This window comes from Aythya marila (genome assembly GCF_965140915.1).
Source record: "Aythya marila genome assembly, chromosome: Z".
Classification (NCBI taxonomy): Eukaryota; Metazoa; Chordata; class Aves; order Anseriformes; family Anatidae; genus Aythya; species Aythya marila.
The window spans coordinates 29,655,863-29,670,297 of NC_139080.1; the positions used below are offsets into that span (position 1 = coordinate 29,655,863).

The 14,435-nt window shown below is 41.0% G+C and overlaps 1 protein-coding gene across 1 annotated transcript in view; it reads left to right on the forward strand.

Annotated features, from left to right (window-relative positions):
* Positions 1-223: 223 nt before the first annotated feature.
* Positions 224-14,435, forward strand: part of SLC1A1 (solute carrier family 1 member 1) — a 62,545-nt gene continuing 48,333 nt past the window's right edge. The window contains exon 1 of the mRNA XM_082782487.1: positions 224-404. Within this exon, the coding sequence (XP_082638613.1) occupies positions 314-404 (91 nt within the window). The 5' untranslated portion in view covers positions 224-313. The remainder of the gene's footprint in view (positions 405-14,435) is intronic.

Sequence of the window (14,435 nt, forward strand, 5' to 3'; positions counted from 1 at the left end):
AGAACCCAGCCCTCCCCGCACCCCAGGCCGCCAGGAGGGGGCTGCAAGCCGAGGGGGCAGCGCGGGGGGGGGGCCGCGGTGCGGTCGGGGCGGCTCGGTTCGGCAAGGGGCGGGCAGAGGAGCTGGGAAGGCTCGGGGCGGGCGGAGGGCCGGGCTTTCCCGTTGCCAGGTGAGCGCCCCGGCTGCGCCGCCCCTCTGAAAGCGCGCAGCGGCGCGGAGCGCACGGAGGCAGGCGAGCGGGCGGGCGGGCGAGCGAGCAGGCAGCGCCCCTCGGCTCGGCGCTTCTCGGCGCACCCCAGGCCCCTCCGCTGCTATGGCGAAAGCGGGCAGGAAGGGATGCAGCTGCCCAGGCTTCCTGAGGAAGAACTGGCTGCTGCTCAGCACGGTGGCCGCCGTGCTGCTGGGTGAGTGAGGGAGAGAGGGAAAACGGGAAAAAGGGAGGGAGCGCGGCGCTGTCGCCCCCCGCCCGGCACGGCACGGCCCTGCCTGCCTTAGGGCTACTGCAGGGCCAGGCCGGCGCCCGATCAGCGCCAGCGAGGAGGTGGGGAGGGGGACGGTGGGGCCGGGGTGCGGCGCAGCCCCGGCTGCCGAGAGCGGGTCTGCAGGGACAGGGCGCCGCGGCGGCAGGCTTCGGGGCTTGGCCCGGCCCGGCCCCGCGCCGCCACCTGTCGTCGTTAGCGCTTGTCACAACGAGGGGATCATTAGCGGGGTAAAGCCGCCGTAGGAGAGAATCTGCGGGAGCACCGCGCCGCCGGACAAACGGGAGCCCTTGGTGCAGGGCGCCCTGGTCAGCCCAGGGCTGCCTTTGCGCAGCTCGGGGGGCACGGCGTGCTCGACCGGGGTCCCCACGGGGACCCAGCCGGGGTCCTGGTGCCTGCTCTTAGGCTGAAGGTGGGAGCCTGGTTGCGGCTGAGGCCGCTGCAGGAGAGCGTTGTAGCAGCTCTGGGGTGCTTGCAGTGGCCTAGGAGACCAGGAAAGTTTGGCAGTGGCACGCCTCTTTCAGTGAGGGTTTCTGGGGTGCCATTTTAAAGATGAGATTGCTCCACTGCTTGCTGGGCAAGTTCCTGAGGAATGAATGAGTTAAATGCCATCTGATGAACAGGGGGGCAGAATGGCCAAGAGAAGCTGTTAAATGACTCGGCCAGAGACACTTTTCCGTAGAACATAATTTTCATCCTAGCCACACACCTTCTTTGTTTCCTTCTGGAGATTATTTTCACACTAAGCAAAGAGACCTTCCTTTGCATCATTGCTTCTGTAGGGAAGGGCTGCTTGCACGGCTTCATTAGTGGCATTTGCTGTTTGATACTTCTCTTTCAGGTGACATTTCTTCTGATTTGCATTGTGGTTGGAATGTATCCATTTCCGCGCATGCTTGTTCAGGAGAGAATTAGCCTTTAGGAATTCTACTCAGCTATTTATAAGCTGTGATCAGAGGTATACATATGTATACATGTTCAGTATTTGAAAGACTTCTTTTCCACCTCTGTAATGTGTGGAAAGATTTCTCTGAGTGCTGTATACCAATTGCCAAGAGCTAACATTGAAAATCTGTTCATCACAACTGGAGGACTGTGTATTTGTGTCCCTGTTTATCTGTGTACAGTCACTTTCTCAGGTACACTTCTTCAAGCTGTCAAACTTATTTCCCAATTATAGAAGCGGACAAAAAAGTTCCCTTTCACCATTTTCAATGAATGTTGGTAGAACTGAAATGTGTGGTATGATCCTACAGGCTGATCATACTGAAATGTGATTTCCCTAACTGAGTACCACAGAGCCAGAGCCTGGCAATGTGTGAACTATGGGAACAATTTTCCCTTAGTTCCCTTAATACCCAATGGGCTTGCACCTTGAGAGAGTGTGACAGACACACAGATCCCTCTGGTGTCTTTGAACTTCTCTGCCTGCTATACTATAATTAACAGTCGTGAACTCAGGGGAGCTCTATAATATGACAGAATTAGTCTCTATAAATAATCCTTGATTTTTGGACCAAATGACATGCAACAAGCTATGTGTCAGTTGTATTTTCAATATGTCTAGAAGGTGAAATAAATTATACAAGGAGAATAGTGAAACACCTGTTAGGATGGCTTTAATTACGTTGCATGTCATCTTTTACAGGTTTGGGAATATTTCTAAGATACCTGGAGTCCACAAATACTTTGTAATCAAACTCATGTATTTATTCTTTTTTAATATACTCTCAAAAATTGCTTTGAGGCTTATTTATTGACTTAGTCTGGAGGATCAACATTCATAAGCAGAAGAATATCACATGATTTTGAAGGCAGAAAATATGTTCAGACAATTCTTAAAAAGTATGCATGAGTGAGGACTGGAAATACCAAAAGAAGCATGTTGTAGAAACCTAATGTAAAAGTTGTCCAGCTGTATTGGAAAGTATCTGATATTCCATCACTATCATGAAATCAGGAGTTTTGCTTATTACTATCAAAGCTGTAGTCAGCATCCTAGCAAGGTATGCCTGTCTTTGCTCATAGCCTTGTTATGCTGAAATTTTTTCCTGATTGCTTTTTGTGCTCATCTCTGAAGAGGCAGGGAGACCCCCTCAGAACTTCAAGCACTTCTTCCTTTGAGGGTAATTACTTTGTGTGTTGCATTTGAAGCTTTCAACTGTATGTTGCCGTTTACATTTTTGAAAACATTGGACTTTCTTTTACAAAGCAGTCGACAGTGGGGGAATGATTTAAAGTCTGTACAGAAAGTATCTTAACAATGCAATGTCTTTTTGGTGAAAATACCTGTTTATGTATAATTCTCAAAGAAAACACCACTTGATACTTGAAAGCTTATGTCATACCTTCACAGAGATTCTGTTTCAGACCACCAAACTGATGCAGAGAAACCTCTGAACTCAGATTTGGAGTCTAAAATTAACTGAATTTCAGATTTGGGGCTAATTCTGAGACTTAGGGATTGTATAAATACAGTGAGAGATTTGGCAGAATATTTGGTCTCGGAAGTTCATTGTTCATTAGTTCTTAGCACATACTGGAGGCATGCACTGGATCCTCTGTGCAGACCACTGACTCAGAGATGAGGGTTGGATGCATCTGTGCCTCCTCTGACTCACTGCGCTTTTCTAGGAAGCAGAAGAAGAGGTGCAGGACAGTAGCAGCCTCGTGTAGATAACTGCAGGAGGGATGTCTTACATCTTCTTGCTCCACTGACCTTATTGAACCCAAAGCAGCTGAGCTAACAAAAGCAATTTAGAAGTCAGCTTACTTCAAGTGTTCCTTCTGCCTTTAATAAAGAAAGTTATATTGCTTTGAGTTTGCACAATCAAGTCACGGTAAACCAGAAATATCCCTGAAAGTTACTCACCCTGAAACAGGTTTCCAAAGGACAATTGAAAAGAGAGGGTTTAAGTCACACTTCATAGGATTCTCAGAGAGCATCTATTTTTAATCATTACTTCATCTCTGAGAGGCCACTGCTGCAATACCGCCAAACCAGTCATGAAGGTAAACAGCTGGTGATGTGTAAATACTTACTCATTGATTAGTCTGTGGGTCATAGCCTAATAGCATGTATTCCTGAACAATTCTTCTGCAGAACAGGTTTTCTTTTCTTATAGTGAAAAGTGTAAGTGATTGAGTGGATGTGGTAGTAGACCTTGAGTTGCAATAGCAATCTGCAAAGGTCTTTCTCCATACTCCGAACTAAAACACAAATAGGTTCACAAATAGGTTGCTTGTTCTTTTTTTTTCTTTTTTTTTTTTTTCTTTTTTTTTTCCCTAATGCAAGTATTAATCATATCTGCTAGGACAGTATCTTTTTGCAATACTTCTTCGGTTGGAAAATATGACTGAGGCATTTGGCTTTCATAAATTTGCTTTTTGTATGTGTGTGGTGAGTGTGGCTTTTGAAACAAATTTGGATCTTGAGGTACCTGTGAGCTTGCCTATAGCTGAAGGTTTATTTTCAACAGCATGTATGGGCTAAGAAATTCTTCAAATAATCCTAAAACAGATACAGTAAATACAATATCTAGTTTGCTAGATCCATTAATCAAGAGGAGCTGTGAATGACAGGTATCCTTTCTACAGCCAGTCAAAGAATCATGTTTATCAAAGGTGTTTAAGAGCTATTTATGTTGAAGGCAACAAAAAATCTTTTTGTACTCTGCCATTAACTTCCTCCTTTGTTTTTCTTTGTTCTTCTGTTCATATATATATATATATAGCTCGCAGCAGTCATACTTCATGCTTCAGATTTTAAGAAAAAACAGGATTTTTTGTCATTGCTATGTGGAGGGAGACGTGTGGTGCTGATGGGAGGGAGGACGACAGAGCTGTGGCTGATGCAGGAGAGCTCTAGGAGCTGTCCAAGGTGGCTAATGGGCACAGCCCTGGGGAAGGGGCAGCCAGAGAATGGGTGAAATGCAGAGCTAAAGAAATTAGGAATTTTGAAACATTGGCATCAGGTAGAGATGAGGTGCCTGAGAGAGGAAGGAGGTGTATAAAATATACATAGTTCCCATCTGCAACATAAGTGTTGCAGAAAATTTGAGCAGTGCAACTGTACATTTTTTTTCAGGATTTGATGAATGCAGCATCCGTCAGAGCTTTTCTTATGTGCTTTATGATATCACCATAGCAGTCTATATGCTAAAAACTTGCTCTTTTTAATTTTAATTAAAATTGTTGTATTCTTTTACAGTACTGAGTTGTAGCATCTTCCTATAGTAATATTTTTGGTCCTTCAAAGGTCTCTGTTTAAAATAAAAAAATAAATTCTGGTGTATTCAACTGTAGCTAGAAAAGCTTAGCTCCTCCTACAATCAGATACAAGAGAATGTGACTGCTTCCTTTAAAAGCAGTGGTTCTTTTAAAATTCACCCATATCAGAGCAGGGTCTGCACATACTGGCATTACTGGAAGTGCATTCTTACAAGGATGAATGCCTTCTTACAAGGATGAATGCCTTACAGGTTGAAGACAACAAGGGAAACAGTAACATATGACTGTTGATGACGTCTTGCAGGTGAGAGACTGCCTTGAGTCCAGGGACCACAACATACTTCTCAGGGTGAAAAGTTTCTTGTACAAATGTAGCCCAGAATCTCAACCTCATAAACCTGTAATATTTTTCAGGTTCTTCCCATAAGTTATTTCTGTCCCTGACAGGAGCAATTTAAAAATTAAGAGCCCATTCTGAAAATAGATTAATGCTTCACTCATTCTATTTCCACCCCCTCATACCTTTACAAAAAAAGTGGCTCCTGTAGCATTTGTCTTTGCTTAAATAATACAGTGTCAGTGTTATAAACAATGAAGCAGATTAATTGACCCTTGAAGTACACTAGCTCATTGGGCTCTTTTATTCATAGCAGAAAAAAAAATGGTATTTACTAAAACAAGAGAATTATTATCCTGGTGATTTCCGAGGAGTATGAGCGTACTGCAAATATCTGTTTTCTTTCTTGAATTCTGAAGCATAGCATTTTATTAATTCGAATTGAATAACAGGTGAGGATGACATCCAGTATCAACTGTGGTAGCATGAAAATTCAGAAGACTGCTTTCCTGCTGTGATTTCATATAATCATAGAATTGCTTGGGTTGTGAGGGACATTAAAGATCATATAATTCCAGCACTCCTGCCATGGGGATGGATGCCTTCCACTAGGCCAGGTTGCTCAAAGCACCATCCAACCTAGCTTTGAACACTTACAGGAATGGGGCATCCACAGCTTCTCTGGACAACCTGTTCCAGTGCCCCACCACCCTCATAGTAAGAAATTTCCTCCTTATATCTAATCTAAACCTAACCTATTTTAGTTTAAAGCCATTACTCCTTGTCCTCTCACTACACTCCCTGACAAAAAGTCCCTCTCCAGCTTTCCTGTAAATCCCCTTTAGGTATGGGAAGGCTGCTATAAGGCGTCCCTGGAGCCTTCTCTTCTCCAGGCTGAACAACCCCAACTTTTTCAGCCTGTCTTTGTAGGAGAGGTGCTCCAGCCCCTTGATCATTTTTGTGGCTCTATCAACTGGACTTAATTCTAATACATCCGTGTCCTTCTTATACTGAAGGCCCCAGAGCTGAATGCATTATTCCAGGTGAGGTCTCAGGAGAGCAAAGGGGGAGAATCACCTCCTTCAACCTTCTGGCCACGCTGCTTCTGATGCAGCCCAGCATATGGTTGGCTTTCTGGGCTGCATGCGCACATTGATGGCTCATGTTAAGCTTCTTGTTGAGCAACACCTCCAGATCCTTCTCACTGGCTACTCTCCATCCATTCTCCCCCCCAGCGTGTATCTGTATTTGGGATTGCCCTGACCCAGACCCTTGCACTTGGCCTTGTTGAACCTCCTGAGGTTTGCAGAGGCCTACCTCTTAGGCTTGTCCAGGTCCCCCCGGATGGCATCTCTTCCCTCCAGTGTATTGACTACAGCTTGGTGTCATTGGCAAAATTGTTGAGGGTGCACTCAATCTCACTCTCTGTGTCACCAACAAAGATGTTAAATAGTGCTGGTCCCATTACTGACCCCTGAGGAACAACACTCATCAATAATCTCCACCTGGACATTGAGCCATTGACCACAACTTTTTGTGTGCAACCATCCAGCCAAAGCCTTACCCACCAAGTGGTCCATCTGTCAAAGCCATGTCTCTCCAATTTAGAAACAAGGATATTATGGGGGACAGTGTCAAATGCTTTGTGCAAGTCCAGGTAGATGATGTCAGTTGCTCTTCCCGTATCCACCAACACTGTAACCCCATTGTAGAAGGCCACCAGCTTTGTCAGGCACAATCTGCCCTTAGTGAAGCCATGCTGGGTGTAACCAATCATGTCCTTATTTTCCATGTGTTTTAGCATAGCTTCTAGGAGGATCTGCTTTAATGCTTTTTTAATGCCTGTTCTTCTCTATCACACTTTGTAGTTTGACACAGGACGGGTTCTGCTCAGAAATGTGAGAAGCCCTCCAACTCTGAAAGAATGTCTGACTTCAGTATAGAAAGTAAAATGCAGAATAGCCAGTGGCTTCATCTGAGTTTCACATATTTCTGATGATCAAAATGTGCTGAGACCAGAAAATCAGTTAACAAATACAAGAAAGCTGAAGCAATGCATTGTCCCTTCTGTAAACTAATAACTCTTGAACTGCTTTTAAGCAAATTAAATCCAACATTTTTTCCTTCTTTTAGCATATAAGGTGTTTTCCTCTTGTCCATGGGTTTTGTGTCCCTTTTTTTTCTTTAACGTAGAAAAATATGTGTTTTAACATAAAACTTATTTTTCCCTTTATGTGAGTGAAATGAAACAGTCACTAAAATCTGAGCCTTTAAACAAATGAAGCTTTAGAAGGAGTTAGCTTCTGGGTTCTTTGCACTTAGCCAGTAAAGCTAACAAATAAGTGAAATACACCGTCCTATTTGAAACAATAACACCATTACTAATATCAGCTAAATATTTCAGTTTCTGTTGTGTTTTTTTTTTTAATATTATTTAAGGGAAAATACTGAGATGTACATACAAAAATATTTTTTGTTTTCCATTACATCTTAATTAAGTATAAAGACACTTTTTCGTAATACATTCTAAATACAGGCAATGTTGAGGTTGAGATTACTCACAGACAATATATGTACTGTTTATAAATCTTATAGAAGCCTCTGAGAGCCTGTGGAAGGGTTTCTTCCTCCTCCCCCCCCCCCCCCTCCCCCAGTCAGTATCTCATGCTGTGAGCATACATATTTGTTTGTCTATAGTGTTTAGAAGTGCTGAAGACCATCACTGTATCATATATTAAGGTGAAGATCTGGGCTGTATTGGACTTGATGTTCCAGATTCATTTTTCTGTCTACCTTCCAAGTATTGCACATTCCATGAGAACCTGATAGCATGTTAGATTAAATGTGACATATGATGAAAATTTTCCAGGGTTATAGGTAATCTAACACTATTCTCACAATATGTTTCAAAATAGCCATTCTTGTTCCTTTAATGCTTTTGGAATGACAACCAACCTGGCCTTGCTTAATCTGAACTAATTTTCTAGGTCGTATCTCTGATTTCTTAACATTGTGATGTCTAAATTAGTTTCAGAATAACGATGTTTCTGCATGTCACTATCAATCTCTCTTTAGATACCACTAAATTGCCTTTCGGGCTGCTTATCTCAATTTATTACAGTCAGAATCTTTCCACTGTCCTTCCAGCAAGGGGACAGCTAGAACAGTCTGTCCTGTTTACTGTCCTTTCCTCTCATCATAGTTTAAAACAGAAGCTGTAACAAGGGGCAGAATCTGGCGAGTCTTTCCAATTACTAGCCTTTCACCTTTCTCATACCACGGCTAACCATTTAGTTTCTTGTGTGTTTCAGTGGTCTTAACTGAAGATAAGTTTTTTCTGATGTGTTCTATTGAGCTAATAAACCAGATATATGAAGGTGCTGAAACAGTTTTAGCAGAGTATGTAAATATTATAGAAAGAGAACAGATGATCACTGGGTTTTTACAGGAAGGAGTGAGGATTTGTAATTTATTAGGTGGTATTGGAATGATATTGTTTGCAGGGTAATATGCTAGGACACATAAGCAATGTGTTAGGCACCAGGAATGCCAGAAGTGAGTACATGACAATGTCTGAAATGAGTTGTAGAAGGGGTCCAAGTGAAACACATAGCACTGCTATATGAAATTGTGGATTTGGATACATTGAGGAAGAAAGAAGATCTGGATGTTTCTAGATGACTGCAGAAGAGAGAGTCCATAGTCAAAGAGGGCTCCCAAATTATAGATGGCTGGGGTGGAGGAGAATGGTATTGTTTTTTGAAGTGACAGTTAAAAAGAGTCATGGGGAAGGTCTGCAGAAGAAGAAGAGCAAGTTACCATTGTCACATTGCATTTCACTTTTACAGTAAACATGGGAATGTGAGACTGAAAGATACCTCTTGCGTTACCACATCTTGTCTGCTGCTGCTTCAGGTCACATCATTTTTTATAGACTTTCTACTCCATATCATACTCTACTTTAAAGATGGATGGGTTTCCTGGTGCTGCATTTAGTTTTGGGAAGATAGGTTTGTCATCTGATTGTTGCAATTTCGAGCTTAAAAAATGTATTGAGGTTCAATATGTACACATTAAGTGTAGATCTGTATTTTCACAGTATTCGCCAACAGAACAGTACCTTCACCAAAATACATCCAAGCGCATTAGGAAATGTAGGTTGTATAGCTGCTGGGAAACAATTGTATTTCTTCCCCAGATCAATTAATTTATAACATAATCTTTATAGTATGATATTTATTATGCTAGATTTGTGAGTCTTATACTTCAGTCTTATACTGAGTTTCTGGAAAAACTATGAAAGAGCCAAATTGTATATCTGATGCAGCTTCACTTATCTGAAGAGAGTTAAGGACTAACTGAGGAATGGATTATTCACACTTCTCTGTATTTCTTCAGTATTTTAATGGACCGTGTAGTTAAGTTCTGTAAGGCAGTTCTTACTAGAGCACTGATATGTATATAGAGATAAAACACTAAAGTTTTTTTCTTCAACTATTCTTTTATTATGACTTTCTCAGATAGAAACTACATCTGCGTACTGAAAACATTTGGAACATACTTATCCATGAAGTTCACCTACAGTACACAGAAATAAAATGAAAGAAACTTAGACTCCAATAGGAAAGATTTTTAGGTTATCATACTGTTTTTCAGTTTGTGCATTGCAGTTCTTTGGGATCACTGGTTCTGCATAACTGTGATCAGTTGAAATTGCAGAAGACAAGACTACCTGTTATTTCCCTTTTCCTGGCTGAGTGAAATACATTCTTAATATAACCACCCTTGGTTTGACTACAGGTGGAGTGGCTCTTGTGCAGGGCTTCAGTGAGAGTGGCTGGTCCACCTAATCAATGACACTGCCGCAGGCTCCTGCAACACAGAAAGTAGAAATTACACGATTTTAATGGTTGCAAAACCCTTCATACCTGCTGTGAGCAGTTGGGGGGATATGCCACACTGGAGAAGCTGGTTATTCTCCTCTGGCCAGTACTCCACCTTGCCTTCATTCCTACAGGTCCATCACAGGGAGTCATTGCCCACCTGAACTTTCTTCACTCTGCAATCAGTTGACATTGTGTTGCTTGTGTAAAGGAATTTACAACCCACAGCAGGTTAATCACCAAGAAGACCCAGGGGGTCTCACCGCAGGTGAGGAATGAGCATACCTTCCTCAGTACATTCCGGCTAAACATTTTTCAGTAGACCATGGTCTGACTTAGGGACTGTATTCTTCTGGAAGGTTTTGCGAGAGGACTTTTCTTTACTCATCTTTGCAATTAAGACGATAGCCTGGGCAACACCAGCATATGAAGAGTTAAGCTCTGTTGCCATACAATTAAACCTGGTAACTCTAAATCCTACCTTAGTAGTTGCCTACAGTTTTCTAAGAATCTTGTTTTTTCTTCAGCCAACATCACTTTGTTTTTTAGAAAGAATATTAACTGTCAAGTAAAATGTGAAACGGTGTGAAACGCATAATGTTACAAAGGGTTAAAATTAATCCAAAGAGTTACATTAATAGTTTTACTGTAATATTCTACACCCTCCATTTGACTGTTTTGAGGTTAGGTACTTTGTACTCCTTTGTAGTTAAGAAACAGCCAGTAATATTACAGTAACTTTAGAGAGAGCAGAAACAAAACAGATATTATAAAATATTGCTAAAAGACTCTGTCAGTATCACAGATTCCAAATATATTGCGCTGCAATTTGTCATGTTTATATTGAATGTTTTGTATTGTGTTTCAGACTAAGTCAGTGAACTTTGTTTGCCAGCTTTATCTGTCTTGTGAATCATCTGCTATAAAGATAACACAATTAAGACCCACAAGTATTTTAGTCTGTCATGTGAACAGCATATGAAAATATAAAGAGTTTTATCACTTTGTTGCTACAGTACAATTAAATAATATCAGAATTGAACCACACCCACATTTTTTAATCTTTCTTTTAACCATTGTCAGAGTTGAATAATTCTCCCACTGTCTATCAGCATCAGACAGAATCTCTATCTCTGCTCCATTGAAAAAGAGTTTCTACATGCCGAAATTACAGGCAAACAGGAAAAAGAAGTACCATGTTGTGTTTTTTTTTTCAGAGAGGGGCATGGTGTAATTCAGTCATTTACAAAATGACTGGTTGTTCTCCAGAAATATACACTGGATTTATTTATTTATTCCCTCATCTTCTTCATAGCTCATTCTTAAGGATCCTTCCAATGATAACGCAGTGAGAGTTGGAGATGATTTGCAGTTTCTGTGGTGTCATGCACACTGGTGGAGTGAGAAATCCTCTCAATTAACATCATGCAGCCCTGTGTCAGTGTTGTCATCCGTAAGTGCAAATAACATAATAGGGAGTCCTACCTGTTAAGTATTGAATTTTGGCTTATGTTCTCTTCCAATCAGATGTAGAACCAGGCATGTCTTTGCATGGGCTTTGCTTACTTATTTCTAAATTCTGAGTTTTTGGCCTGTGAGTGAAAGTAAAGAAAGTCAAGCCACAAAATGTCTTGTCATCTTGTTCTCCAAGATACCATGTTCTTCAGAGTGTTTAAGCCACAATGATAATAACATAAAACAGTTAACTACAGTCACTTCATACTGCATGTCCTGACTGAATTCAACTACTCTAGTGGTTCTGAGTTTTTAAATTTGAGATCTGACTTGTGTTGAATCCCAAGTTGTTATGGCTAAGTCCTTAAGTTTTTTTCTGTATCACTGTCTACGATACAGAAAAAATTGCAAGTAGTCTCTACATGCAGTGGCTCACATGGCTGCTGAGGACAGCATGTTTTGGCAAGTTTACAGTAACTGTAGTATTATCTGTGACATTCCCCATGTAAGCTAGTACAGATAAGCCCAGAGATTATGAAATTTGTTTAAACAAGGGGGTGTTTCTTTTCTTACTCATTTCCAAATCTATGTCATGAACTGCAGCATACTACTATAAGAGAAATGTAATAATTCTGTAGTCATTCCCATGCAAATAATATGCCATTTTCCATAGAGAAAGTTTCAGGGAAGGAAAAAACAAAACCAAACAAAAACCACAGCAATATGGAAAAAGACATACTTTTACTAGTTAGGTGCTGATTAATGATTTTTCACCAGATGCCCAAACGTCACAGGTACCTTTGCAGCTCTGCAGAACCTACAACTTAGTAGTCTCCCAGGACACATTTTGACTGATTTCTGTGGTTTACACACTACATAGGCGTACGCAAGGCTGACTGGTTCTGTCATGTTCTCATATAGCCATCATCTTTCAGGTTCTGAAAAGCTTAAGGGCTGGTAGGTGTGATCGATTGACCAAGTGCTACCTGCAGTGCAGTCAGCTCCAGGTACTGCTCCCCTTTTCTTTGGTAACACAACAGAAGAATTGGGTCATCCGACAAAGAAAAGTATATTCCCTCTAGATTTTTATGCTGTAACTCATGGGACTGTCTGGAAGATGGGTAGTAACAGATTTCTTTTGGTGTACTCAGTTTTTGTGGTTTTCTTCAGATCCTTTTTTCTTCCTCACCCCTATCTTCTCTTAGTTTGCATTTTTAACCCTTTTTGAATATTTTTCTGTCTGTTACCAAGTTTGCTGAAAGACTCTGCTACTTGGGTGAGTAATGCCAGGGCATTTGTTGTTGCTTATGGGGTCAGACAGATGTGGCCTTCTCTGGCTGCTTCATGCTTTGCAGTCACGAGGACGCAAACTACAGCTTTCACTTTCTGCGTTAGTATTTTCTGGGAGGGAAAGTGTAGATACCATGTTATACAGTATGTAGTGTTGATGCACAGTTGAAAGGGTAAATTTTCCTCAGAAAATTAAAGCCATGGGATTGTACTGTTTACGCACCTTCATTCCCTTATGCCTGCTGTTGCAGAAGTCTGGACCCTAAACGGTGTGTGCAATTAAGCAGTAAGTAGAGGATTACTATTACAGTAATAATCTTAACCTAAGTTAGCCACATGTGCAAGAAGGAAAAGCAAGGAGAGAAGGTAGAAAGGAAATAAAAACAGTTTATTGTGGAGAAGAAGAGTGGCTGAAACTGAGGAAGGAGGAAGAGGGAAATTGGGGAAAAATGATGTTCAGCACTTTAGAAAGGAAGAAGTAAAATATTACATAAATGTTAAACAGATAAAAAGACAGGAAAAAACAAATAGTAGAGGCATTGCCTACTGTAGAGTTTGTAGTTTTGAGATGTAATTACACATGTAAGAATTATTTTCACAAATAGTGGAGTATGAGTAGCATTCATATAGAGAAAATAACATTTTACAAGACTTTCATTTATACTTGTTCAGGGTTGCTGTAATTGGTGTGATGTTAATAACAGTAGTGACCACGTGAAGTATATTCCTGCTGGGTCACACTTCTTTTTGTGTGTTAGAATTCCCAGGAAGAAAATTCCAGCGAGTTGGTTATTGAGATGAGGATCAAAAAGTTCTATAATCATCCAGTTCCAGTACGTAAGCAAATTTATTCTGCTTACTAACCAACTCTTGTTACTGCTACCAAAAAAAATTCTTCCTGTTTTCCCATGCTAAATTCTAACAGCAGATGGTAGGTGCTATTTCCACTTAAATGGTAGCTGCATTTTACTGTGTTTTGTTATTGTGCAGAAGTTAATATGGATATGGTTGCCGTGTCTGATAAAAAATAATAGTGTGAACATGGAAGTGAAAGCAACAATGCAATTATTGTCACTAGATAAGTAATACCCTCAACAAAACAATACAAACAAAACAACAAACAACAACAACAACAACAAAAAACACTATTACAGGTATACAAGCAAAAAAGCATAAGGAAACTCTGGTAAATTTTTGAGAGGACCTGAAAGGTTTTCGTAGTAAAATTCAAAGAAGTAGAAAAGCGACCTCTGAAGAATGAACATGAGGGTGAATCGTTCTACCTTATAGTAATCCTACTAAATGTATAATGATCAAACTTTCCAGCTGGTCCAATATTACAGTTGCCACTTGGCACGTAGTTACAAAATGTCTTGGTCACTCCTGATCAGGAGAAGGAGGCAAAATATGTTTTCATCAACTTTATTTCAAAATGCAGTGGATCACAAGTATCCCCCTTTCTTTGTATCATAATTATCTTTTGTTTTTTTTTTTTTTTCCTTTAAAACATCTAGGGTATAACCTGAAGATAGACACAACTCAGAATCACCTGAGTTAGTGCTAGACATCTTCAGTGTGCGCATCTGCACAGCGCTTGTGATATTCCTTCCTGTAGGCTAACGCTTCATTTGAAGGCACATTTCTGACTACTCTGGGCAAGGTTTGCCTGTTTCTGTCACGGATAATACATTGTGTATGTCCATCTTTATTAAGACTCTGTGAGGAATATGTCTAGCATCAAGAGCCATTTGCAACACCAGC